The sequence below is a fragment of the Hylobates moloch genome, unplaced genomic scaffold (genome assembly GCF_009828535.3).
Source record: "Hylobates moloch isolate HMO894 unplaced genomic scaffold, HMol_V3 SCAFFOLD_12, whole genome shotgun sequence".
NCBI classification, from domain to species: domain Eukaryota; kingdom Metazoa; phylum Chordata; class Mammalia; order Primates; family Hylobatidae; genus Hylobates; species Hylobates moloch.
In genome coordinates, this window is record NW_026652287.1 from 28,886,867 (window position 1) to 28,911,450 (window position 24,584).

At 36.1% G+C, this 24,584-nt stretch overlaps 1 protein-coding gene across 3 annotated transcripts in view; it reads right to left on the reverse strand.

The window, feature by feature from the left end:
• Positions 1-1,382: 1,382 nt before the first annotated feature.
• HCFC2 (host cell factor C2) overlaps positions 1,383-24,584 on the reverse strand; it is a 39,018-nt gene continuing 15,816 nt past the window's right edge. For 2 of the 3 annotated variants that reach the window (XM_032168847.2, XM_058425630.1), the window contains exons 5-15: positions 24,210-24,294; positions 22,433-22,539; positions 22,138-22,326; positions 17,994-18,161; positions 16,708-16,760; positions 11,208-11,385; positions 9,248-9,451; positions 8,392-8,465; positions 6,360-6,497; positions 2,688-2,873; positions 1,383-1,880 (exon numbers count right to left, since the gene is read on the reverse strand). In XM_032168847.2, the coding sequence (XP_032024738.1) occupies positions 1,566-1,880; positions 2,688-2,873; positions 6,360-6,497; positions 8,392-8,465; positions 9,248-9,451; positions 11,208-11,385; positions 16,708-16,760; positions 17,994-18,161; positions 22,138-22,326; positions 22,433-22,539; positions 24,210-24,294 (1,697 nt within the window). In that variant the 3' untranslated portion in view covers positions 1,383-1,565. Of the gene's footprint in view, positions 1,881-2,687; positions 2,874-6,359; positions 6,498-6,525; positions 7,228-8,391; positions 8,466-9,247; positions 9,452-11,207; positions 11,386-16,707; positions 16,761-17,993; positions 18,162-22,137; positions 22,327-22,432; positions 22,540-24,209; positions 24,295-24,584 lie in introns of those variants that run through there. The other variant, XM_058425631.1, reaches the window with a different exon arrangement.

Consider the following 24,584-nt stretch of genomic DNA (forward strand, 5'->3'; position numbering starts at 1 on the left):
GTGCATTTATTTTATCTTTAGAGTTTGGAAACCACTCATTATGTGTCTAACAATTTGCATATTTTCTTCAAGAGAAACTTAATTAGTGAGACACATTAATTACAAATACTGTAGTATAAAAATCCCAGTTCTTTACAAAAATTATATATTAAAATATTCTATACACTTTAAATTAGTAACTGGAACACACATATATATCAATTCTGCACAATTAAATCCATCTTTGCTGGGGGGTATCATACATGAAATTTGAGGACATAGCTACTCAGTCAACCTAAACTGGCATAAGGTTATGTGGTATAAAAAAAGATAGACCTGTGCCCCCTGCAGTTATTGAAGCTCTTAGTTTGAAATATCTTTTCTGCAATTATTGCTCTGTATATTAATTCCAGATTTAAATAGGCAGTGGAACCATGAAATTCCTAAAATGTTTAAGACAAGTTACCTGTAGCAGAGTGTTTATAATGTCTATCTGTATCTTTAAGGTTGTAATGGAACCTGAGTTAGCTGTCTAATGCTTATATTTTCATAGTAAAAAAGTTTATACAATTTCAAGGTAAAAACAATGCAAAAATAAAACATTTAGAGCATTTACAAAAATCTTACAAATGTTTAAAACACTATTTTAAAACTTGTGTCCTGTTAAGGTGCTTGTTTCTTTCTCCAATAGGAGGACATATACTTTAATTTTGAATTCAATTATGAAGATTTTAATTTTAGCAAAAGCAAAATTAGAGCCATTAAGACAGATGAAAATGTACAAGGATATACTTCACTTCTACTAAAAACACAAAACCTTAGTGCTGAAAGGGACCTAAAAGATAAACTGTTTTAACTCCCTCATCTGTTATGAGGAAAATGAGGGCCAGATAAGTTAAGTGCTTTGGCCAAAAATATATTCAAATATATTGGCCTGGTAAGAATCAAGAAAACTCATTGTTCTTGTATTTCACCATGATTCTTGGAAAATAATAAAAGTTCAAAAGCAGTTTCTAAACTTGCCTCTTTTTTAATTTCTTAAGCTCTGTGCTAACTGTAAACAAAGAAAGGAATCAAATAACTACTAGAATTATTATAGTATCACACATATTATCCAATAGAAGACAGTTGTTAGAGGAACACTGCTCATATGGAATAAAGATAGAGGGAGTACTCAAAGGTAGGACATTTACAACGTAGAGAACATTTACTATATAAGACAGCATAGTATACAACAGCCAGTTACTAGAATCATCTCAATAACTCTAGGATGACTGGGTTACATAGCCCTTATAAAAGATATTGGGGTAATAAAGCTTTCTAGCTTTTATCTTAATTTCACTGTTTTTCTTTATAAAAGAGCTATATCTGTAAGGAAGAACTCATATACTAATTTTCAGAGAGTCTTTGCTTCTTTTCTTTTATTTGGATCTATAATTCAGCAAATACATTTTAAGAACAATTTACAAACTCAAGTTCATAACTGCTGGAAATACAGCCAGAGAATACTCTTTTAAATGACAAATCTTCATAACCAGTTACTAATAAATAATCATCATCACAATAGCTTCAGTAAAAAAACCAATTCAATTTAAAGGTGCTTTCTTATTGTTACCTTGAAGCCACCGAACTTGTGTAGCTGGTCCATATCCCTTTTCATTCTTTGCTGATATCCTGAACACAATGGCAGGCCTGGATGTATAATCAATATGTGCATTTGCAAGTTGCCCAGCAGTTACTATACATGATGTCTTAAGACCACAATAAATCCTCATGAACACAAGTTGACTTGGATTTTCTTGTATCTGTGCTGTGCGGATAGCCAAGTAGGCTGAATATTCCAAAATATTTCCAGAAGGTGAAGTTGGAGGTTCCCAGGAAAGGTGGATACCTTCAACATTCTTGAAGAGGGGGGAGAAAAAACAGGTTAAAGGTTCTTAAGTTTCCTCTGTTATCACTTATTATGTTGAGTCTATCTTTAGAATACAAAATGCTCATTTTTACTAAAATAATTACATTAGATGTTACATCTTTTATTGTTGATTTTTAAAACCTACCTCATTTGGATCTACAAAGTTTAATTTCATGCTTGCTTTTCAAAAACACAACTAAGTTTAAATGTCTGCCTGTAATATCCTAAAAGAGGGATTTTTATTTTCTAAACAATCTCTAGGGAGGGACAGGATATTAGGATAAAATATAATCCAGTTTCGAGTGCTCTATTAAAATTCTCCAGCCAAATGTTTTCGTTCCATAATAACAAGAACAAATTTAGAAGCAAACCAGATTTCCCTGCCTTTCTGTGATTTGGATGCTGTAATTTTGCTTGTAATTACATGGACACATAGAGGGAGACAACACACACTGGGGCCTATCAGAGAGTGGAGGGTGGGAGGAGGGAGAGGATCAGGAAAAATAACTAATGGGTACTAGGCTTAATACCTGGGTGATGAAATAATGTGCACAACAAACCCCCATGACACTCATTTACCTTTGTAACAAACCTGTACATGTACCCCTGAACTTAAAATAAAAGTTAAAAAAACATGAATGATTAGCTAAAATTATTTTTTAAACTTTAAATCCATCCTTTTAGGTATCTCTCATTTCATTAGATGGTAACAAGAATTTCTAAACTGACAGTTTACTTCACATATGAAATTTCAAATAATTTAAAATCACCAGCAAGTCTTGACCCGATGTCTCACCTTTGAAATTCTGACTGCAGAAGGAGCTCCAGGAAAACCAGGAATACAAGTTTTAAATTCACTGATTTTGCTGAAAGGACCTATCCCACAACCATTGATTGCAGCAACCCTGAATCTGTATCCTGTGCCTGGAACAAGATCTTGTTTCTTAAGCAAGCTGTAGTCAGGTACATCTGCATTTCCTACCTAAAATGTAGTATATGCAAAAGTCAAAGAAAAGGTACAACTAATATTTAAAAATTTTAAAAATTATTCAATTTTTATTAAACAAAAAAACTTTTAAAGAATAAATTATGTTTTAAGGTTCTGGTTCACATTTATCTCCCTCTCTCTCACATGGAATGAACCCTCCAATAGACAAGCAACTAAGTCCATAAATCTGTGCTCCTTATTCAGAGGGGAGCACTCTTTCCAATTGAGAATCACTGATTATACAGAGAAATGTTAAGAGCATTCTGCACGTGAACAATGTGAAGGTAGAAAAAAAGCTGACAACCACTATAAACAAAGTTATCAACTATCCCATCATCATGTAAACTTATCCTGAAGCAGAAATCTCAGAAAATATACTGTCAAATAATAATCTGCCCAGGAATAATACCCTTTAGAGACAGGCAAGCAAGCTTGATAGAAAAGGAGTGACTAGCATGTAGTATAGAGCATTTTTTTTGTTTGTTTGTTTGAGACGGAGTCTCACTCTGTCTCCCAGGCTGGAGTGCAGTGTCACAATCTCGGCTCACTGCAACCTCCGCTTCCCGGGTTCAAGTGATTCTCCTGCCTCAGCCTCCCAAGTAGCTGAGATTACCGATGCCTGCCACCACACCCAGCTAATTTTTGTATTTTTTAGTAGAGACGGGGTTTCGCCATGCTGGCCAGGCTGGTCTTGAACTCCTGACCAAATGTGATCCACCTGCGTTGGCCTCCCAAAGTGCTGGGATTACAGGCGTGAGCCACCACCCTCGGCCTATAGAGCCTTTTTTTAAATTAAAATTCAGCAGACACCAAATAAATGTTAAATAATTATATACTCTAGGTAGGAAGATAGTAACACTTACAACTTTCAAACAATTTTTACATATTCTCCCTAACTCTCCCAGTTAGACAGAGAGTGCCACTGTGTTCTCCTACTTTAAGGGAGCCATGTCATCTCTACTTTACAGATGAGGAAACTGAGTCTAAGAGAGATTAAACAAGTTGACTTGCCAAGATCACACTGCTGAATGCTGAAACTAGTGATTTAAACCTAAGTTTACTAGCTCTAAATTTTAGGCTATTTTTTTCTTTTAGGAAAAATCAGGTAGCTACTAGGCCCCTAGACACAGACACGTCTTTATATATGAAATCAAACTACAGTGAGAAATTTCACTGGGCATAATACTAATTATTAACTAGAATTTCTATTTTTGTCAAGAATTAGAAAAATTCTATATGAAAAAGAGGGATACGAGGAGTAATAGTAGAGCAACTAAAATATATATAAATATATAGGATATAATCCTCATTTGTGCATATTTTCAGGAGATTCAAAATGAACATCTATTTCCTTGGCAATTCTCTCTCAGAAATTCTCCATTTAATAATTTTTTTTTTTTTTTTTTTGAGACAGCATCTCACTCTGTCATCTAGGCTGGAGTGCAGTAGCCTGAACATGGCTCACTGCAGCCTTGACCTCCTGGCTCAAGTGATCCTCCCACCTCAACTTCCCAAGTATTTGGGAGCAGAGGCACGTACCTTGCCCAGCAAATTTCTTTGCCATGTTGCCCAGGCTGGTCTCGAACTTCTGGGCTCAAGCTCCTCCCACCTTGGCCTTCCAAAGTACTGGGATTACAGGCATGAGTCACTGCACCTGGCCTTCGTAAATTTTTCCAATGTGCTTTGGAGCTGTTATCTATTTAATAATTCTTAGAAGGTTAAATGTCTAATTTACATATATATAAAATATCTCATATATATATATATATGAGGTCCTCTTTAAGGAGTTTCAGAATCAAGGGAACATTAGATTGTATTTAATAGCATATCAGGGCTTTTAGATTTTTTTTAATTGTAAAATCAGGAATAAAAAAATTTTTTTTTCAATAGAAAAAAAAAGTTCCATTCTCTAGACACACCAGTTAACAAAATTAGAGATATTTCAAAAAACTCTTATCTGTGCTAGTCAGACTAGATTATGACTCAAAACCCAGCTCATTGGCTGGGCGTGGTGGCTCATGCCTGTAATCCCAGCACTTTGGGAAGCCGGGATGGAAGGATCACTTGAGCCCAGGAGTTTGAGACCAACCTGGGCAATATGGTGAAACCCAGTCTCTACAAAAATTAGCTGGTCATGGTGGCTTGTCCCTGTAGTCCTAGCTACTCAGGAAGCCAAGGTGGGAGGATAAGTTAAGCCCAGGAGGTTGAGGCTGCAGTGAGCTCTGATTGCACCACTGCACTCCAGCTTGGGTGACAGAGCAAGACCCTGTCTCAAACAAACAAACAAACAAACAAACAAAAAACTCTCCACCTCAGTGATTGTACAAGTTTTTTTTTTTTTAATTTAGAGATAGGTATTCCTATGTTGCCCAGTTTGGAATGCAGTGGCTATTCACAGGTGCTATCATACTGCACTGTAGCCTCAAACTCCTGGGCTCAAGCAATCCTCCTGACTCAGCCTCCTGAGTAGCTGGGACTGCAGGCATGCTCCACCACACCTGGTTCAAAGATTTTTTAAATGACATGCTTGTGATGTAGTCCATACAAAGGGCCTTAACAAAGAATACAATGTAACTTGGTGATATGATTTGGATCTGTTTTCCCATCAAATCTCATGTAGAATTGTAATCCCTGGTGTTGGAGGTAGGACCTGATGGGAGGTGATTGGATCGTAGGGGCAGAGTTCTCATGAATGGTTTAGCACCATCCCCCCTTAGTATTGTATAGTGAGTTCTCATGAGATCTGGTTGTTTAAAAGTGTGTGGCATCTCCCCACCCCACACATTGCTCCTGTTCCTGCCATGTAAGACATGCCTGCTTTCCCTTCACCTTCTGCCATGACTGGAAGTTTTCTGAGGCCTCCCCAGAAGCTGAGCAGATGCCAGCATCATGCTTCCTGTACAGCCTGTGGAACTTTGAGCCACCCAGTCTCAGGTATTTCTTTTTTTTTTTTTTCTTTTTAGATGGAGTCTTACACTGTCACCCAGGCTGGAGCGCGGTGGCACCATCTCAGCTCACTGCAAGCTCCACCTCCCGGGTTCATACCATTCTCCTGCCTCGGCCTCCTGAGTAGCTGGGACTACAGACACTCGCCACCACGCCCGGCTAATTTTTTGTACTTTTAGTAGAGACGGGGTTTCACCGTGTTGGCCAGGATGGTCTTGATCTCCTGACCTCGTGATCCACCTGCTTTGGCCTCCCAAAGTGCTGGGATTACAGGCGTGAGCCACTGCACCCGGCCAGTCTCAGGTATTTCTTCACAGCAATGTGAGAACGGCCTAATACATTTGGTATACAGAATTCACAATTATATAGATTGTGGATGGATCCCAATTTTACTCATTCAAGTGACCTGAATCAGGGTTCTAAAAAAGAAATCTCATTCTTAATTATTTTTTTCCTTTCCCTAAGTTATTGGTAGAGAAAAATCTCATCCTTGAGGCTTATAATTTACAATGTAGAAAATACACCAATAACTACCTTTGAGATGCTTTGCTTCCCTTTTGGCAGCAAATAAAACTGGCTCACCAAAGCTGTATTATTTTTAAAAATTCCCACATCACACCATTGTCGTTCTCCCGCTTTCACTGTGGCCACTGGATTTGAAGGAGTCTCTTTCTAATTTCAGAGAAAAAAAATTTATGAAGACTCTTATTGAATATATGAAAAATTTCAAGATTTAATAAGTCCATGCAGTGATCTACAAGTAGGTATTTGGATAAACACCACAATATTCACAACTTATAAGTAAATAAAGTCTTAACAGATTAGGTCAACTGACAGTGAAACAGGGATGCCAATTCAAACACAGGAGTGACAGGCATTCTCCAAGTCAGTAGCTCTGTACTATCAACCTAGCTGGAGTTAGCATGCTTTCCAATCAGTGATATGTTAAAATGCCAGCTATTTTATAGAACATTGTCATTTCAGAGACTCTCTCAGAAAATGTAATTCCTTTAGCGTAACATTACAACTTGCTCCAAAAGGAGCAAATACAGAAAAATTCATTCCAAGCTGGCTCATTTCTAGATCCAAAAACAACTAGCAAAAATTCAGTGATCTTTGCACTTGAAATACCTGTGATTCTCCAAACCTAAAAGGAGAAAAAGTGTTCAAAACTAAAATGCAATTTGAATATACTTTAGTAATATACTAAGGAGTAGATTAAACAGTTTTACATTTTTTATCCTGTTTTAAAACAAATAAACTTCCTCTACCTTAAGCTACTTTTAGTGGTAAGTGAATTATACTTATCCCTGGAACTAACCTTTTAAAGCCATCTTCTTATAAATGAGACACTGTTTCCAGAAGCTCAAAACAAATGTGCACTTCAGTTATTTATTTCTGTCTTAAATATATAACAGCAGAGGTACATGCTTATAATTCACATTTTTTTAATATTTAGGCTATCACACATGACAAAGTGAGCTAACTAGAAGAGTCTTTAAAGTTAAAAAAAAGTAATAGCTTTAAACTTGTTTTCATTTTTTAAAGTTGTAAAAACTCTCTTCAACAACTTTTATAAAACAACTGCCTCCAACTCAAATAACAAATACAATTCTGGCTGATGCATCGCAAAATAGACTCAAGAGAAAAAAAATTCATTTTAGTAATCCTTCCCTAAGAAGAGTCTAAAAACACTAAGACTTAACATTCTGGAAAGATGAAAGCTGATAAAGGTAAATATATGGTCATAACCCATAAAGTCATGATAGAAAGAAAATAAAAACTAAAGAGAATTCTTAAAGATTCTAAAAGTTAAATTTAGGTCAAATGAAAATTCTTGCTCACAGAAATTAAGTTGAAATGACTAATAACAAAAAAAAACCCTCAAAAGTACATATATGTATGTATTATTCTTGTATTTATCTAAGTAAGACAATCTTGGTATATTTGTAAGGCACTTTCCTGGCATTTTAAGTTTGGTGCCATGCATACCAAATTTGGCCTATGTAAGACAACCAAATATCAGAGATTATTGGGCTATCCTACATTTATGTCAATCCACTATTGCAATATTCTGTTGTGCTCCTATTAAGTAGCTAGCAATACAGCCATTCAAGTTTTATGTTCCATAACACACCCTATCTTTTAACCATTAATGTAATTTACACATATATGTATGTATACATACATACACATTTCTGATTATAAAAATAACATTGCATTATAAAAAAATATAAAAAGCATAAAGAAGAAAGTCAAAAGTATCTGTGGCCCCCCACCTGGATTTTAGAGTGGTTATGTGTGGGTACATGTGAGAGTATAAATGTGTGAACTTCATGTATTTTTTAACAAAATTGGGAACACAACACATATGTTATTTTTTATCCAGCTGTTTCAGTAAACATTATACTGTGAACATTTTCCTATTCAATCATTTATTTCTAAATTTATGTCAATTAATTACTGAGACCTGAGAATCTTTTTATGAAATTATTTAGACGTTGCTCAGCATTTAAAAGTACATAATCATGTGTAAACATGCATCATCACCAGGTCATGTACTTACAGAAAACGGCGTTGCTGTAGCATGTGTCTCTACACGGCTGATCTTTGTTGCAGGCAGTGCATATGTTTCATCAACTAAAAATTAAACAATTTATCAGATAAGATTTACATAACTTATCAGATATATTAAAATATAATATTTAAATATATATTTAATGCCACCAACTGTAAACTTAAAAATGGCTAAGACAGCAAATTTTGTTACGTGTATTTTATCACAATAAAAAACAGCCAGAGTGTATTGTACTATTATTTACAATAAGTAGTAATATTGACCCTTTAACTCAAAAGAATTCATAAACTTCATTTTTCAAGGGTTTGATGACTAGCTAGAACTTCAGAGAATGTTCACTAAAGATGCAATACAATTCCTATTTCAAAAGAATACAAACTTATCAAATTAAAAATCAAGCAAGTTGGAAGAATTGTTAACACACAGTCTAGAACCAATCTTGTCTAAAATAAAGTTTACTAAATTTATTCGTGGTAGGAAAGACACATTCTGATCGTATTTCAATAGTGTCTGCTAATCTAAATATTGTATGCAGAGAATATTTTATAAAATAATTTTAACTGAAATGCTTTATCTGTTTACATTACATTCTGGAAAGATGAAAGCTATATATGGTCAAAATCCATAAAGTCATGATTGAAATAAAACCAAAGCTAAAGAGAATTCTTAAAGATTCTAAAAGTTAAATTTAGGTCAAATGAAAACTCTTGCTCATAGAAATTAAGTTGAAATGACTAATAACAAAATTCCAAGATGAAATGCAACTCCCATCTAAGACAAGTAAGTTTGATGAATTTATATACATAAATGGTTCAAAATACAGTATGTGAAACACATTTCAAACCTTCAGATTTGGTACTGAATGTTGTTAGTGAAGTTTCATCTTTAACAACTGCCCCATTTGTACTGGATGATTCAGTTTTAATGGTCTGCTGGGTTACCATAGTTTGTGTGCTGGAAACAGTACTGGATACAGAAGTTTCAGGAATTACTGTTCTTACATCCAGGCAACTACTTAGAACACCTACATTTGCTGAAGTGTGAGGACCTAAAATAAAAGGGAAAAGGTAATTATTAATATAATATCTGCAAATAATTGTTGTGTCTTATAGTTCTTGTCATATGATTTTTGGTACTTTCAGTTTTAAAATCATACATGAGCACCACAAATGGTATCAGTATGAATTAACCATTAGGCATAAAATGTTTAGAAAAATAAAGTATATTATATCCATAATGGATATCCAACTTTTTACCTTCCTCGTTTATTCTAAACACTTAACCATTGTTCTTGACTTTCCACTAAATCATAGATCAAATGGCTCTGCCCTTCATTTCAGGAAAAAAATATTAGAGGTCATTAGGCATGAATTATCCCAATTTTCTGCCTTCTCTGGCTGCAAACTAGAATTGTACTAATAATTGTGCTCATCCTCCCTGTCTTCCATTGCAGAAGATTTGCTGACCTCTCTCCTAAAAAATCTGAATGTATCTTCCTGTATTCTTGGTCCCATTCCTTCCCCTGTATGTTGGGACCCTCACCAATCATTCCTCTCTTCAGGGTTTTCAGATTCTTTGTCAGTAAGTTTTGGTCCTTAGCTCGTAAACATCATCAAATCCCTGAAGCAAACAACACAGCTCTTCGTTTACCCAACAATTCCCACCAATTACCCTCTCCCCTTACTAATTCCCTTAGAACAGTTTATACTTCCTTGATCTCCCCAAAATTTGATTTCTAGCACACTACTCTAATAAAATAATTCTGGCAAACATCAATGATTTCTAGGGGATATTTTTCAATTTTCATTTACTTGACTTTTCTGCACTGTAAACAATGCTGACCACATACTCCTTTTTGAAGCTATTTTTTTTCCTATGATGGATATTTATTCATTCCACAACAGTGAAGTCTACCATGCATGAGACATTGTATTTGTTTTTATAATGGTGAAATAAGGCAGGCATAGATCATGCCTCACAAACTTAAGCCTTCTTCTTTTCGCCCTTTACATATTTTTCTGTGTGTTAAATACCATTCCCAAATCCATACATATGTCCTGGGCACTGTACCAGGTGCTAGGAATCTAGCAGTGAACAAGTCAACAAGATCCTTGCTCTTTTGGAGATTACATTTAAATACTCTTAATTTCTAAATTTATGTTTCTAGCCTAGTACTGCCTTCTAGACTTCAGGCCTAAGTATCCAACTGCCCATTAGAAATCTTTACCAGTATATTCCTGAAGTGCCTCAAAAACAGAGTTCAAAGTTGAACCTATCTTTTCCAAAATCTGTTCTTGCTCCTGTATTTCCTATTTTGGTGAAGACTATCATTATGTATTCTCATGTCCAACCCAAAAAACTGGGAGTCATTTTCAACTCATTTTTATTTCTCATATACAACCAGTTGTCAAGTCTAATAGATGAAACCTTCTAAAAGTCTCTTAAATGATGAATTCTCGCCTCTCCATTTCAGCCACTGCTTTAGTCTCTGTGCATCTCCTGGAGTCCTAAAAGAATCCCTAACATATCTCCTAATCATTTTCTACTATAGTTCTTCCTGATGGAGAGGCTATTCTTTAAAAAAAAAAAAAAAAATTGCCTCATTTAAATTCCATAGTTCATAACTAATCATTACTATTCAGGTAAGTGCTTAGTATTTTAACATCATTCTCACCAAGTTGAATATGGCAGTTTTTTGCTATTAGGAAAATGGATCAAAACTGTACAACATTTACTTTTTCAATGACTATTAAATTCCCCACCGATTTTATAAAAAGCTTTAGTTTAAAATGTCATCCATATACCTTCATTTTTCCTTAGCATATCCATCACATGACTATTATGATTAGAAGCATTCGATGCCAAAGATGGATATAAAATGGCATTAGAATCCGTCAGTGCTTTAAAGTCTGGTTTGTTTTTCATTGAAGTTTCTTTTGTGGCTGGCTGTTCAGTTTTTGTGCTGTTTATTGTATCACTGATCTACAAGAAATATAACAGATTACTGTAGTAAGCAATATTCAATGAAATAAAAATACATGTAAAAAACAAGCAAAATAAATTACAATTTAAATACTTTTTATCAAAATAGAAAACACCTAAAAATGACATTATTAATTTCTACAGGATTATTCTTCAATTTTATAATAGTTTCTAAGAGAACAATTTCTTTTCACTTAATCTCCATGCTCAAAAGATCTGTTTTGAAGAGGAAAGGGACAGTATATTTTGAGGAAAAAAAATCTACATTTTAAGAAGTGGTAGTTAGTATCACAAGCAAATACATACATAACACAGGAGAGAACAAAGCTACTGGGTCTGGTCATATTTTCTTAAAGGGCAGACATGTATCCTAAAAATATGATAACTCCGAAAGTAAAATCTCAGCTATATGGAATCTTTAAGCAAATAAACTATTTTATATGACTGAGTTTTCCATATAAAGATTTCATACATATACATACCATTATCCTATACCATGAAGTATTTTGGATAAGAATCTCCCTAATTACATTTTTCTTAACCTTCTTAAAGACATTATAATAAATACATTCAAACTTTTTAAAAAAAATTATTACTACTATGATTATTTTTGAGATGGAGTTTTGCTCTTGTTGCCCAGGCTGGAGTACAATGGTGTGATCTCAGCTCATTGCAACCTCCACCTCCTGGGTTCAAGCAATTCTCCTGCCTCAGCCTCCCAAGTAGCTGGGATTACAGGTGCCCACCACCATGCCTGGCTAATTTTTTATATTTTTAGTAGAGATGGGGTTTCACCATGTTGGCCAGGCTGGTCTTGAACTCCTGACTTCAGGTGGTCCACCCACCTCAGCCTCCCAAAGTGCTGGGATTACAGGAGTGAGCCACAGCACCTGGCCTAAAAAAATTATTATTTTTATTTTTTTGAGACAGAATCTTGCTCTGTTGCCCCGGCTGGACTGCAGTGGCACAATCACAGTTCATGGCAGCCACCGCCTGCCAAGCAATCCTCCTGCCTCAGCCTCCCAAGTAGCTGGGGCTACAGGCACACACCAGCATGCCCAGCTGATTTTTCTATATTTTGTAGAGATGGGGTTTTGCCATGTTGTCAAGGCTGGTCTTGAACTCCTGAGCTGAAGGATCTACCACTTTGGCCTCCCAAAATGTTGGGATTACAGCTGTGAGCCACAGAACCCAGCTGCCACATTTAAAATGTTTTGATAATTCAAATCATCAATGTAAATATCAGTTATTATACCTATAGGTCAACCATAAAAGTGACCTGGCTTCATTCAAATACCCTAATATTGTTGTTCTTTCTAATTACCTGTTTTTTGTTACTGTTCTGTCTCTATTTTTATTGTCGGCTCATAATTTCTCATGACTCTGAGGATACTTGTCTATAATATGCCCTGTGCTTGCCCTTAATTGGTGGTGCTACTGTTTATAAGTGATGATGATGATGATAGCCACAACTATGCCAGGCATTATGGCAGGCAGTGTACTACATATATCCATAAACTCTGTATCTTACTTAATCTTCACAAGAATCCTATTAGTAAGATAACTTGACCATTTTTTTATAGATGAAGAAAATGATACTCACAGAACTTAAGTAATACACCTACAGTCAGGAGCCAGTAAGTAACAGCTAGAATTTGAATTTGGTTTATTTCATTCCAAAATCCTTACATCTCAAATGTGCTTTTTGCTTAAAATCAGACACTCAGTCTAACTGGAATTTTATAAAATAAGTATAAATAAATCTTGAGAATTTTCATTAAACATGATAGATTAAACACATTTGCTCTTCAGGAGATTTCTCCAAAACCCAATTCAAATGACAAAAAAGGAATTTTTGAAAGTATGAAGCTATAACCTTTTAACAAAAAAGAGAATGGCAGAAGAGAGAATAGTAGATAAGATGTAAAACAGAAAAGCTGGAGTTAAGAGCCTTCTCCTAAGTGGAAAGTCACTAAGATGTGGCCCGTTTGTGCCCCAGGGCCCAGGGCAGTCAGTGGTGGCAGAGGTGCAGAGTACAAGAAAACACTGGAGGCTTGTCACACAGAATCCTGTTTAAGAAGGGCTGTAGCCCTAGTTCTGCTCTCCCAGCATACCAAGCCAGAGAAATTCCTCTCCTCCATTTTAGCTGAAGATGGGAAATAGGTAGAAAGGTTGAAACGTGAGTCTCTAGACTACGCTATGGTATCCCTCAAGTGATACAAGTATGAGGATGATACAAGTATGGAGAGAGGCGCCCATACTGAAAATAGGAATTAAATGAAAGTCTAAATGCTGAACAGAAAGATACCTTCCCTCCAATACCCTTACTAAGCTCCCAGAATTCTGACAGCCAGGCTCATAACCCCTAAGCAAGAGGTTGGAGAATTCTTAGGGGAAACTAACTGGTCTAAGAAAAAAGACCCACCGATACTGACATTTGTTGGTCCCCGCTCACTTACCCTTGTTAAGGTTTACTAAGCAACAAGCCACACCCACATGCATAGGCCTTCCAAGCTTTTTTAAAGCCTCACTTTAAACAAAAAGGGACAGCCAAGCATCACCAGACAATTGATGACAACCTCTAATGTGGAAGTCCAAGGTTAAAACACATTAAAAAATAAAAAGGAGCTTGAAAAAAACAAATGTAACAAAGAGCAGACTAAAACTCCAAAAATTTTTAAAGTATAATTCTTCAAGAGAGAAGGAAAGATATTACATTTATGAAACAAGAATAGGGTGCTATAACAGAAATAAAGAATAAAATGAGGCTTTTAGAAATTAAAAATGTGGTTGGATACATTTAAAATGTAAAAATTGGAATACACAGAGAAAATAGAAGATAAAAAGCAAAATCAGAGGACTAGTTTATAAAAAAAAAAATGAGAAGAAATTGAGGGAAGAAATCATCAGTAATGAAGGTCATGAGTTTCCAGAACAATGGGGTCCACTGGGTGAGGCACACCAAATGAAGACATGCACTCAAGGCACACCACTGTTGAAATTTCAGAATACTGGGGATAAAAAGATAAAACATTAGGTCATATATAAAGGATCAGGAATCCAAATGGCATCACACTTTTCAATACCAATACCGAATGCTAAAAGACACTAAAAAAAATGCCTATAAATTTCTGAGGGAAAAACTTCCAATATAGGATTCTATAAGCCAGCCAAACTATCAGTTAAATAGGCTAAAGACATTTTCAGATATCGAAGATCTCAAAAAATTTACCTTTCATAAGCCCACTTCTCAGGGAGTTGCAACGAAAAAAAGGAAAACACAAAGAGGAAGAAATAAGGTCAAGAAATATGGGCTGTAACACAGGAAAGAGATAAATTCCTATTATGAAACAGAGAGAAGTTAGTTCTAAGGTGACAGCTATGCAGCAGGCCTAGAGAAGAACCAGTACATAAGGACAGGGGGCTCCAGGAGGAATGGCTCCAAGCGGAGAAAAAAGAAACTGCCTTTATGTCCAAATATCTTAAGTTTTATAATTTTTTAGAAAATTTGAGCATGAATTAATGATAGACAAGAAGAAAACTAAACAAGTTTTAAAAGTGAGACAGTTAATGCCAGGAAAAACAAAGTTGCATGAAAAAGGAGTAATTATGATAGCACACTACATGGCTCACCTGCAACTATTTCACCATCATAGTGTAAACATCGTCATAATTCTACTAAACATATGTGAAGGATGTGGGAACAGGAAAGGAGGGGATGAGGCAGAATTGTAAGAGATCATTAAATTGTCATCTTTCATTATTGAAGACAATTGATCTAAAAGTAGACCCTTCAACAACATGAGTTTGAACTGTAAGGGTCCATTTCTGTGTGATTATTTATTCATTTTTTGAGACGGAGTCTTGCTCGGTCACCCAGGCTGGAGTGCAGTGGCACAATCTCGGCTCACTACAAGCTCCGCCTCCTGGGTTCACACCATTCTCCTGCCTTAGCCTCCCAAGTAGCTGGGACTACAGGCACCCCCCACCATGCCCGGCTAATTTTTTGTATTTTTTTTTAGGAGAGACGGGATTTCACCATATTAGTCAGGATGGTCTCGATCTCCTGACCTCGTGATCCGCCTGCCTTGGCCTCCCAAAGTGCTGGGATTAGAGGTGTGAGCCACCGCGCCTGGCCGTGCATTATTTTTAATAAATACAGTTGGTCCTTCATATCTGTGGGTTCCACATCCTCAACCACATATGGAAAATACAGTATTCGCAGGATGCAAAAACTGTGGATACAGAGGGCCGAGTTTCGCATTTGCAGGTTCCACAGGGCCAACTGCGAGACTTGAATATCTAGGGGACTGTGGAGGGTGGGTCCTAAAACCAAAGCCCTGCAGGTACAGAAGGACAACTGTACATAGTTAGATACTAAAAGAAAGCTACAATAGTTTAAAGTAGTTGCTTCTAGGGAACAGAAATCAAGAGCAAGTAGGGACAGGGTAGGAAACTACTGCTCTTCATCATAAGCTTTACAGTGTCATCTAAATTTGTGATACACAAACACACACACATATATAGTATATAATCAACATATAACATAGGAATATATATAATAGAAATATTACATCTAATATGACAGGCTACTTACAAACTGTATGAGCTTTACTTGTAATAACGCCTTCCTGACATACTATGATATGATATACTTCCGGACTTATGCCTTTACTGGTCTTCAGTCATACTCAGAACATATGAGCCAATACCTACATCATTTTCCTCGAAAACAGTCTACTGAGGTAGATGGCAGTTTACCAAATAAAAATAATGAATCTTAGTAAGCATATTCATTAGTCTCTACCAAGACCTACTGTGATGCACTTCATAAAAAAGAAATAACCTCACAAGTGTTCAATTTAGTAACTGATATTTTTCAGTAAACAAAATACATAGTAAAGAAAATATTTTATACATATTTTTAAAGTACATCTTTAGATGTCTGTGTGACATTTAGAAACGGCAAAATAATAAATACATAAGCACACATTACATTGAATTAGTCTGATGCTCTGTGTAATGCAGCTAGGCTTCTCTTGGCCTGGGGTTTTCAATTCAGGCTTCTGTCACAGTGATCTGTGAAGCTTTCTTTAAAAACAGAGCTGCCTGGGCATTTTCCTAAAGATTCTGCTTCACTAGATTTGAGGAAGAGCTTGGGAATCTGTGTTTGTTTGTTTGTTTGTTTACCTCAGAGATAACTCTCAAGTGCAGGCAGGATTAAGGACCCCTCTTCTAGAGTGGTAGTATGCTAAATATCTGAATAAAAATTGAGACTATAACCATAAACATCCAATTACCTTCATACACTTTTTTACTTACACTGTTAGGAACGATGTTATTACTGCCTTGTCTGTGAGGGTCCATCCTGACTCCTGCAGGAATGAGAAAGGTTCAGACTAATATGCTCTTAATTAGCTTCAATAAAATATAATTAAATATTTTTAAAGTTACATATTAAAGTTTAAAAAGTAGTATCTTTACCAAAGGTTATATGTTTTCTTAATAGTTTGCTTAAGTTGACTGAAATCCTCTCTGGAAAAATGTGCAAAATTTGTGTTTGCTTTTACTTCCAAGGCCTATTTAGTTAAAAATACTTTTGAAAAAAGCTAAGATATTTATGAAAGCAAATTAAAGCCATCTGCTGAAGTCAAAGTAATATGTCAATTTAGGAAAGTACATAAAAATGAACTGCAGAAAACACAATCTATCCTACGTGTCTATGTGTTCTACTACATCATAATGGTAAGACAGCCAAATTTTAGAACTGAAATACAATGTATTAGAATTATCAGGCATGGACCTAATGTCATAAAATTTCTTAAACCAAACCTAATCACAGACTTTTCTGCAGTGTATATATATATATACACACACACACACGCACACACACACGTACTGCAGTATATGTGTGCGTGCATGCGTGTGTGTGTGAATTTTTTTTTTTAAGACAGAGTCTCGCTTGTTGCCCAGGCTGGAGTGCAGTGGCATGATCTCAGCTCACCGCAACCTCCACTACCTGGGTTCAAGTGATACTTTTGCTTCAGCCTCCCGAGTAGCTGGGATTACAGGTATGCACCACCATACCCGCTAATTTTTGTATTTTTAGTAGAGATGGGGTTTTACCATGTTGACCAGGTTGGTCTCAAACTCCTGACCTCAGGTGATCCACCTGCCTCAGCCTCCCAAAGCGCTGGGATTACAGGCGTGAGCCACCATGCCTCGTCTGCAATATATATATATTTTTTTTTTTTTTTTTTTTGAGACGGAGTCTTGCTCTGTCCCCCAGGCTGGAGTGCAGTGGCGCATCTCGGCTCACTGCAAGCTCCGCCTCCCGGGTTCACGCCATTCTCCTGCCTCAGCCTCCCGAGTAGCTGGGACCACAGGCGCCCGCCAACATGCCCGGCTAATTTTTTTGTATTTTTTAGTAGAGACGGGGTTTCACCGTGTTAGCCAGGATGGTCTCGATCTCCTGACCTCGTGATCTGCCCGCCTCGGCCTCCCAAAGTGCTGGGATTACAGGCTTGAGCCACCGCGCCCGGCCGTCTGCAATATATATTTTTAAAAGCATGTGAGCACACATACTTTAAGCATGAAAATTATGTTACCTTGCATATTTGGTGCTGCTGAAGAATCTGATGATGCAGCTTGGTATGGCAAGTCCGTACTCAACTGCAAAAGATAGCCCTCAACTGTAGACACTTCATCCCACTTGACATGAAAGGAGTTGGTAGTGGCTTTGATCAGCTGTACTTGAGATGGTGCTGGTGGTTTCTCTACAGAACAATAATGATATTATACATTTAAGTTTCCAGTGTATAAATGGTTTGCTGATATAGTTTGTGTGGACCAGAGCTTTGAAAACATCAGCAATGAACACTTCATCTGCTTACCAAGACAGGGAAAGTTTACTCAGATAAACACAGCTATAGTAGGCCAGATAAAAAATAGTTTGGGGTTCTTATTCTACTTATTTATTTATTTATTTATTTATTTTCTTAGACAAATATATCTATAAACAAAACAATCCACTACGAAACTACCAAACTATTTGAGTCTTCAGATTTGGAAATGTGTTTAATCCTAGAAGGAGTTTTTTTGGGGGAAGCTGGGAATCCTAGAAGGTTTTTGGGGGGAGGCTGGGGAGAGGCAAGGGGAGCCAAGTATTAAAGCTACATTATTTTATCTTTCTTAGAAGTTCTAATATTCTTTAATTTTATGAGCCAATTTTCAGCCAACAGCATACATTTTAGCAATTCTGTTAATGTTAGCAAAGATAACTTGGACATGATATTTTATAAAAGCATAACTTCTCTGAAGTTAATACTCCCTTATCAAGACTTGTACTACCAGCTGGGCATGGTGGTTCACGCCTGTAATCCCTGCACTTTGGGAGGCCGAGGCAGGTGGATCACCTGAGGTCAGGAGTTCCAGACCAGCCTGGCCAACATGGTGAAACCCCGTCTCTACTAAAAATACGAAAATTAGCCAGGCGTGGTGGCTGGCGCCTGTAATTCCAGGTACTCGGAAGGCTGAGGCAAGAGAATCACTTGAATCTGGGAGGTGGAGGTTGCAGTGAGCCAAGATCACATCACTGCACTCCAGCCTGGGCGGCAGAGTGAGACTCCATCTCAAAAAAAAAAAAGACATGGTGGGAGTAAGAGATAAATCCTTAACTTCCACAGCAGAAAGTGAGCACATTATTGCCTAAATGAAAAAAAAAAAATACATCAAAGTAACAATATATGCATGTGATATAGAGATATGGAAGTAAAGAATCATTTAACAGAGTTAAGAACAAATAAATGCTTGTAAAGCAAGTAAAATGAGGAAAGGTGCGAGCAAAGAACTGTGATTTTTCATAGAAAGTCTCATGGAATTCTATTACCATTTTACATGCTATCAAATGCACAAAGTTTAACTAAAAGTGAAGAAAAAGTAAAAAAAAAAACAAGATGAGCTCCCTCTTCCATCAAAACTGACGCTAACTTATCAAAAGGAAAAGCAAAATCTATATTTTGCCCTTATGATCGTGGCCATGATTGCTTTTAGAAGAATACTGATATCTAAAGCTCATTATGAAAAGGTTTATAGAAAAACAGGCCATTCAAATCCAATTTTTTTTTTATCTTTTTAAGTCACAGATCCCATAGAGAATCTGTGCAAAGTGATATAATCCCTACAGAGAAAAATTCAGTCATACACATTTTTTTCATCCAATTTCAGAGACTGAAACTTATCCTTAGACTTTAGTTAATAATTTCCAATTTCAAAGATGAATCAGTAAGTTGAATTTTCTATATCTTTTTCTTGCTTGCTAGTATATGCTTCTTCCACAGAAAGCATTTACTCTCTTGTTTCATTATTTTTTCAACTATGTTAATTTTAAAATTAAACTTTTTACACTACAAAAACAATACATGCTACTGTAGAAAATACAGACAAGTAATGACAGAAAAGCTTTGAAGAAAATGTATAATCTCAGCTCTCAGATAATGCTTTGGTGTGTGTCCTTCCAAGTTTTCTATTTATAATTTTGAAAACACTGGAGTCATTATATGTTTTATAATCTGTTTTTCTCATATAATATCACATATTACATCTCCAGATCTAATTTCTCTAATGGCCACTGGATTCATCTATTGATTCAAATGCCTGCTTGATCTTATTTCAAACTTAGCATGGTCTAAATGGAATTCTTGATTTTCTCCACAATGCTGCTTTCTCTCAATCTTCCCTATCTCAGTAAAATTCAAGCTAAAAACTTCATCCTCCATTCTTCCCTTTCTGTCACTTGCTATACAAATTATCAACCAGTTCTGTCAACAAGAACTCCAAAATATATCCTGAATTTATCAAGTCCTCCCCTCCTCCATTGTCACCACTATAGTTTAAAACACTTTTTTGACTACTGCAAGAGATTTCTAACTTGTCTTGCAGTGCGCACCTACAATTCATTTTCCATACAACTGCCAGTGACCATTCCAAAATGTGTATCAGAATGTGTCACATCTCTCCTTCAAACTTACACAAGACTTCCCACTGTACTTTAAAAATAACTTAGAAATTCTACCACCACATTCAAGGCCCTATGTCCTGTGGTCATCTCTCTAACCTCCATTCCTACACTTTCCTCTTTGTTTACCCAGCTCAAATCTGTGGCCAAACATGCCAAGTATTCTCATCTCACACTGCTTGTATGTGCTGTTTCCTCTTCCTGCAGTGGTTTCTCTGGCCTTTTTATGTGGGTAGCTCCTTCTCACCATTCGAATCACATCCCATGTCATCTCATCACAGAAGCCTTTTTTGACTACCCACCCTGAAGCAGCCACCACTCTCATGCCCAATACCTAACACCGCTATCTCATGTATTCACATGATTAACAGAAACTGAACTTATTTTGTTAACCCGTTTCACTATTGCTTATTATCTCCTTGCTGTTGTACCCCCTCAGAATGTAAGTTCTTTGTGAGAGCAGGGGCACTATCAGTCTTGTTCGCTGCTATATTCTCAGCATTTAGAACAATTCCTGCTACGCAGCTGTCAATCAGTATTTATTAAAAATCGATGTGAGGTACACATTTTTAAAAATTTTGGTGCTTTAATAATTTTTTCGCCTTTAGAGACGGGATCTTGCTCTGATACCCAGGCTGGAGTGCAGTGGAGCAATCAGAGCTCGCTGTAGGTAGACTCAGACTCCTGGGCTCAAATGATCCTCTTGCCTCAGCCTCCCGAGAAGCTGGGACTATAGGCGTGAGACACTGTACCTGGCTAATTTTTTGTTTGGTAGAGATGAGGGTCTCACTATGTTGCCCAGGCTTGTCTTGAACTCATGGCCCCAAGCAATCCTCCTGCCTCAGCTTCCCAAAGTGCTAGGATTACAGGTGTGAGCCACTGCACCCAGCCTCTAATATATTTTTTAAAAATCTTTTATTTTAAAATAATTTCAGATTCACAGAAAAGTTGCAAAGATAGTACCGCATTGCCATAATCCCCTGACCCCAGCTTTTTTCTCCAGCTTCCCTAATATTACCTTTTCTCCAGCTTCCCCTAATATTACCACATTTGTTATAACTAAGAAATTATTGGTGTAATAATATTAACTCAACTATAGACAACTCAGATTTCACCAGTTTTTCAATTAATGTCTGTTTTTGTTCCAGGATCCAATCCGGAACACAACATCACATTCAGTTGTAATATCTCCTTCGTCTCCTCCACTTTATTATTATTTCTTAGTCTTTCCTTGTTTTCTTTCACTTTGAAACTTCTGAATAGTACTGCTCACATATTCTTTGTAGAAGATCTAGAATGTCCCTCAATTTGGGCTTGTTGATATTTTCTCATAGTTAGACTGAGGTTATGGATTTGGGAATACCACCGAGGTACTTTCACTTATCACATGATATTAGGGAGTAAATGATACTAACTTATCACTAGTGATATTAACCTTAATCACTTGATTAAGGTAGTGCTTGCCAGGTTTCTCCTGCTTGCCAGGTTTATGTAAAGCTACTATTTTCCCTTTCCATATTCTATTCTTTGCAAAGGAGTCTTTAAATCCAGCCTACACTCAAGGAGAGGATAATTATATATTTCTCAGGAGTGGAGAATAACTACACATATTGTTTCTTCCATTCATACTTAATAATGGGAAACACAGGTAGCAGCATTTACAGTAAGTCTCAAAAGGCAGACATTAGAGTGCTTACCTAAAGGAAAAAGTTTATTTGTTAAATATTCTTACCTACCAGTATCAAGATACCAAAGATCCTTGCAGCAAACTTGACTATTCAGTGCTTTTTTGTAGCCATCTCTTCCACTCCAAAAATACAATCGAGTGCCAATTGCAACAGCGCAGTGGCCAGCTCTTGGTCTTGGTCTTGAATTTTTTTTATCTTCCTGAGAATCTGATACTAGGGTGGTCCACTCTGTTGTATCTGAAAAGATAGAAATATCCATGACTAATCTTTTGTTCTTAACAAAATTACAAAAATTATCTTATTAATAAAGATTAATTCAATGAGTAACTTTTAAAAGACTTACCCAGATTTAGGTAAGAAAATGAACTGGTACATCTCCATTCACAATCATGAGGTGAAGTCTCAGTATTTTCCCCCTTATGTGGGACCCATCCACCAAAAATGTACATCCTGTGCAACAACAAAACAAAAACATAAAGTAGCTTATTTCATTTTACTTCTTGGATTTGAAGTGCTAAGAATAGAAAAATTTCCTATCAGTTGACTCAGAGCTTCAGAACTATTCATTCACTTACCATTGCCAAGGTAATGGGAATAAGAAGATGAATAAAGTGGTCTTTTTTCAAGAGTTTAAAATTTTATGAAGCAATACAGAATCACAATTATTTCTCTCTGGCAAGTTACTTAAAGTGAAGAATATTTCAATTATAATATATTTAAAAATCAATATTGCCTATAATATACTAAGGGTACCTCAGTCAGAGAGATACTCAATTGATCTATGACATCCAAAGTCAAATTTAAAATTGTATGCATATAGTAACTGAAGAGGATTAAATTTCATGTAACTTTGGTCACTGATACCACTTAAACAAAAAACTTTAAACTGTGTTCCTTTAGGGCCCTAGGAGTTCTTAAGACAAGCCTGATGGCTGCTGGAAGAGAAAGGCTCATTAGGCAGAAATCAGGGCCCATGTGACCTGATGTCAACCAGATCTATTTTTTTTTATGCCAACCACAGATTTTTTTTTTTTTTTTTTTGAGACAGGATCTTGTTCTGTTGCCCAGGCTAGAGTACAGTGGCATGATAACGGTCTACTGCAAACTCAACCTCCTGGGCTTAGGCCATCCTTCCACCTTGGCCTCCCAAAGTGCTGGGATTATAGGCATGAGCCACCATGCCTGGCCAGAGCTCTGTTTTTTAAAATCCATTTTATATGTTGAGGTTTCAATGGAAAATTTCATTTTATAAAATGGCTCTTCAGTTAAAAAAATGTATAAGATTTTGTTTAAATGTAAAGACCATCCTGTTTGGTTTTGAGTTTATTAAAAAAAAAAACAAACAAAACTAGGTTCTAAATTACAACAGTCATTTCCTAAACTATTACATTTAATGTTTAATATTACTGCAATAGTAAATATTTCATTAAATTCTAATTAAACAGTACTCCTAATTGTGGCACAATGTTGCATGAATAAGGAAATTTGTTGATGGTAGTAACAGTCAACATTTATGGAGGGCTCACTTCATACCAGAAACTGTTCTAAGCATTTCATATGTATTAATCCATTTAGTCTTCATTACAGCCTTGTCAAGTAAGTTTTACTTTAATCCACATTGTATACTTAAGGAAAGTGAGGTACAAACAGATTAAATTTTCTTGCCCCAGGCAATACAGGACAAGTGCCAAAGCTGAGTCTTGAATTTAGGCCATCTGGTTACAGAGTTTGTATTCTAATCATCAACTCTATATTGCCATCTAAAGCATAATCATTAAGAGCATGTACCTCAGTACAAATGAAGCACTACCAAAAATATGAAAAAGGAAACAATGAGTTAGGTAATTAGTTTGGCAACACCCAAGTTAACACTTACATAAAGCCTACTCTGGGCAAGGCATTATAAGGAATGCAAAGAAGTAAAAGAGAGAGCATAAGAAAATGGCACATTAAGTATTTTAGCTTCTACAGACAAATTATTTTAGCTTCAGTAAGCACAATCAAACTTTGTTAAGTTTCATAATCTATTTCCAAGAAACTACTAGCATTACTTTCTTTGTGTGCTTCTTAAGTTGTTTTTTTAAAAAAAAACAGAAGCAAAATACAAAAAACCACCATACTTGTTTCCTATAACACTGGCTGTATGAAGGCTTCGTGGAAGTGGCACTGTCCCTTTAGTTTCTGGTTTTGACCATGACATAGTTTCTAAAAGTAAAAATAATTATATTAGCAACTTGATCTAACAACAGTAAATTACCTCAACTTGCATAATTTTAAAAAATAAAACAAGGACTTACCAAAATGAAACAAAGTATTTTAAAACAGTTATTTGAACATTATCTTAAACATTTCCAGCTTACATAAACTGCCAATCAGAAATTTATTTACACTCAATGTTAGTACACTTAGCCCTCTGTATCCATGGGTCCTGCATCCATGGATTCGACTAACCACAGATTGAAAATATTCACAAAAAAACTTCGGCTGCACTGAAC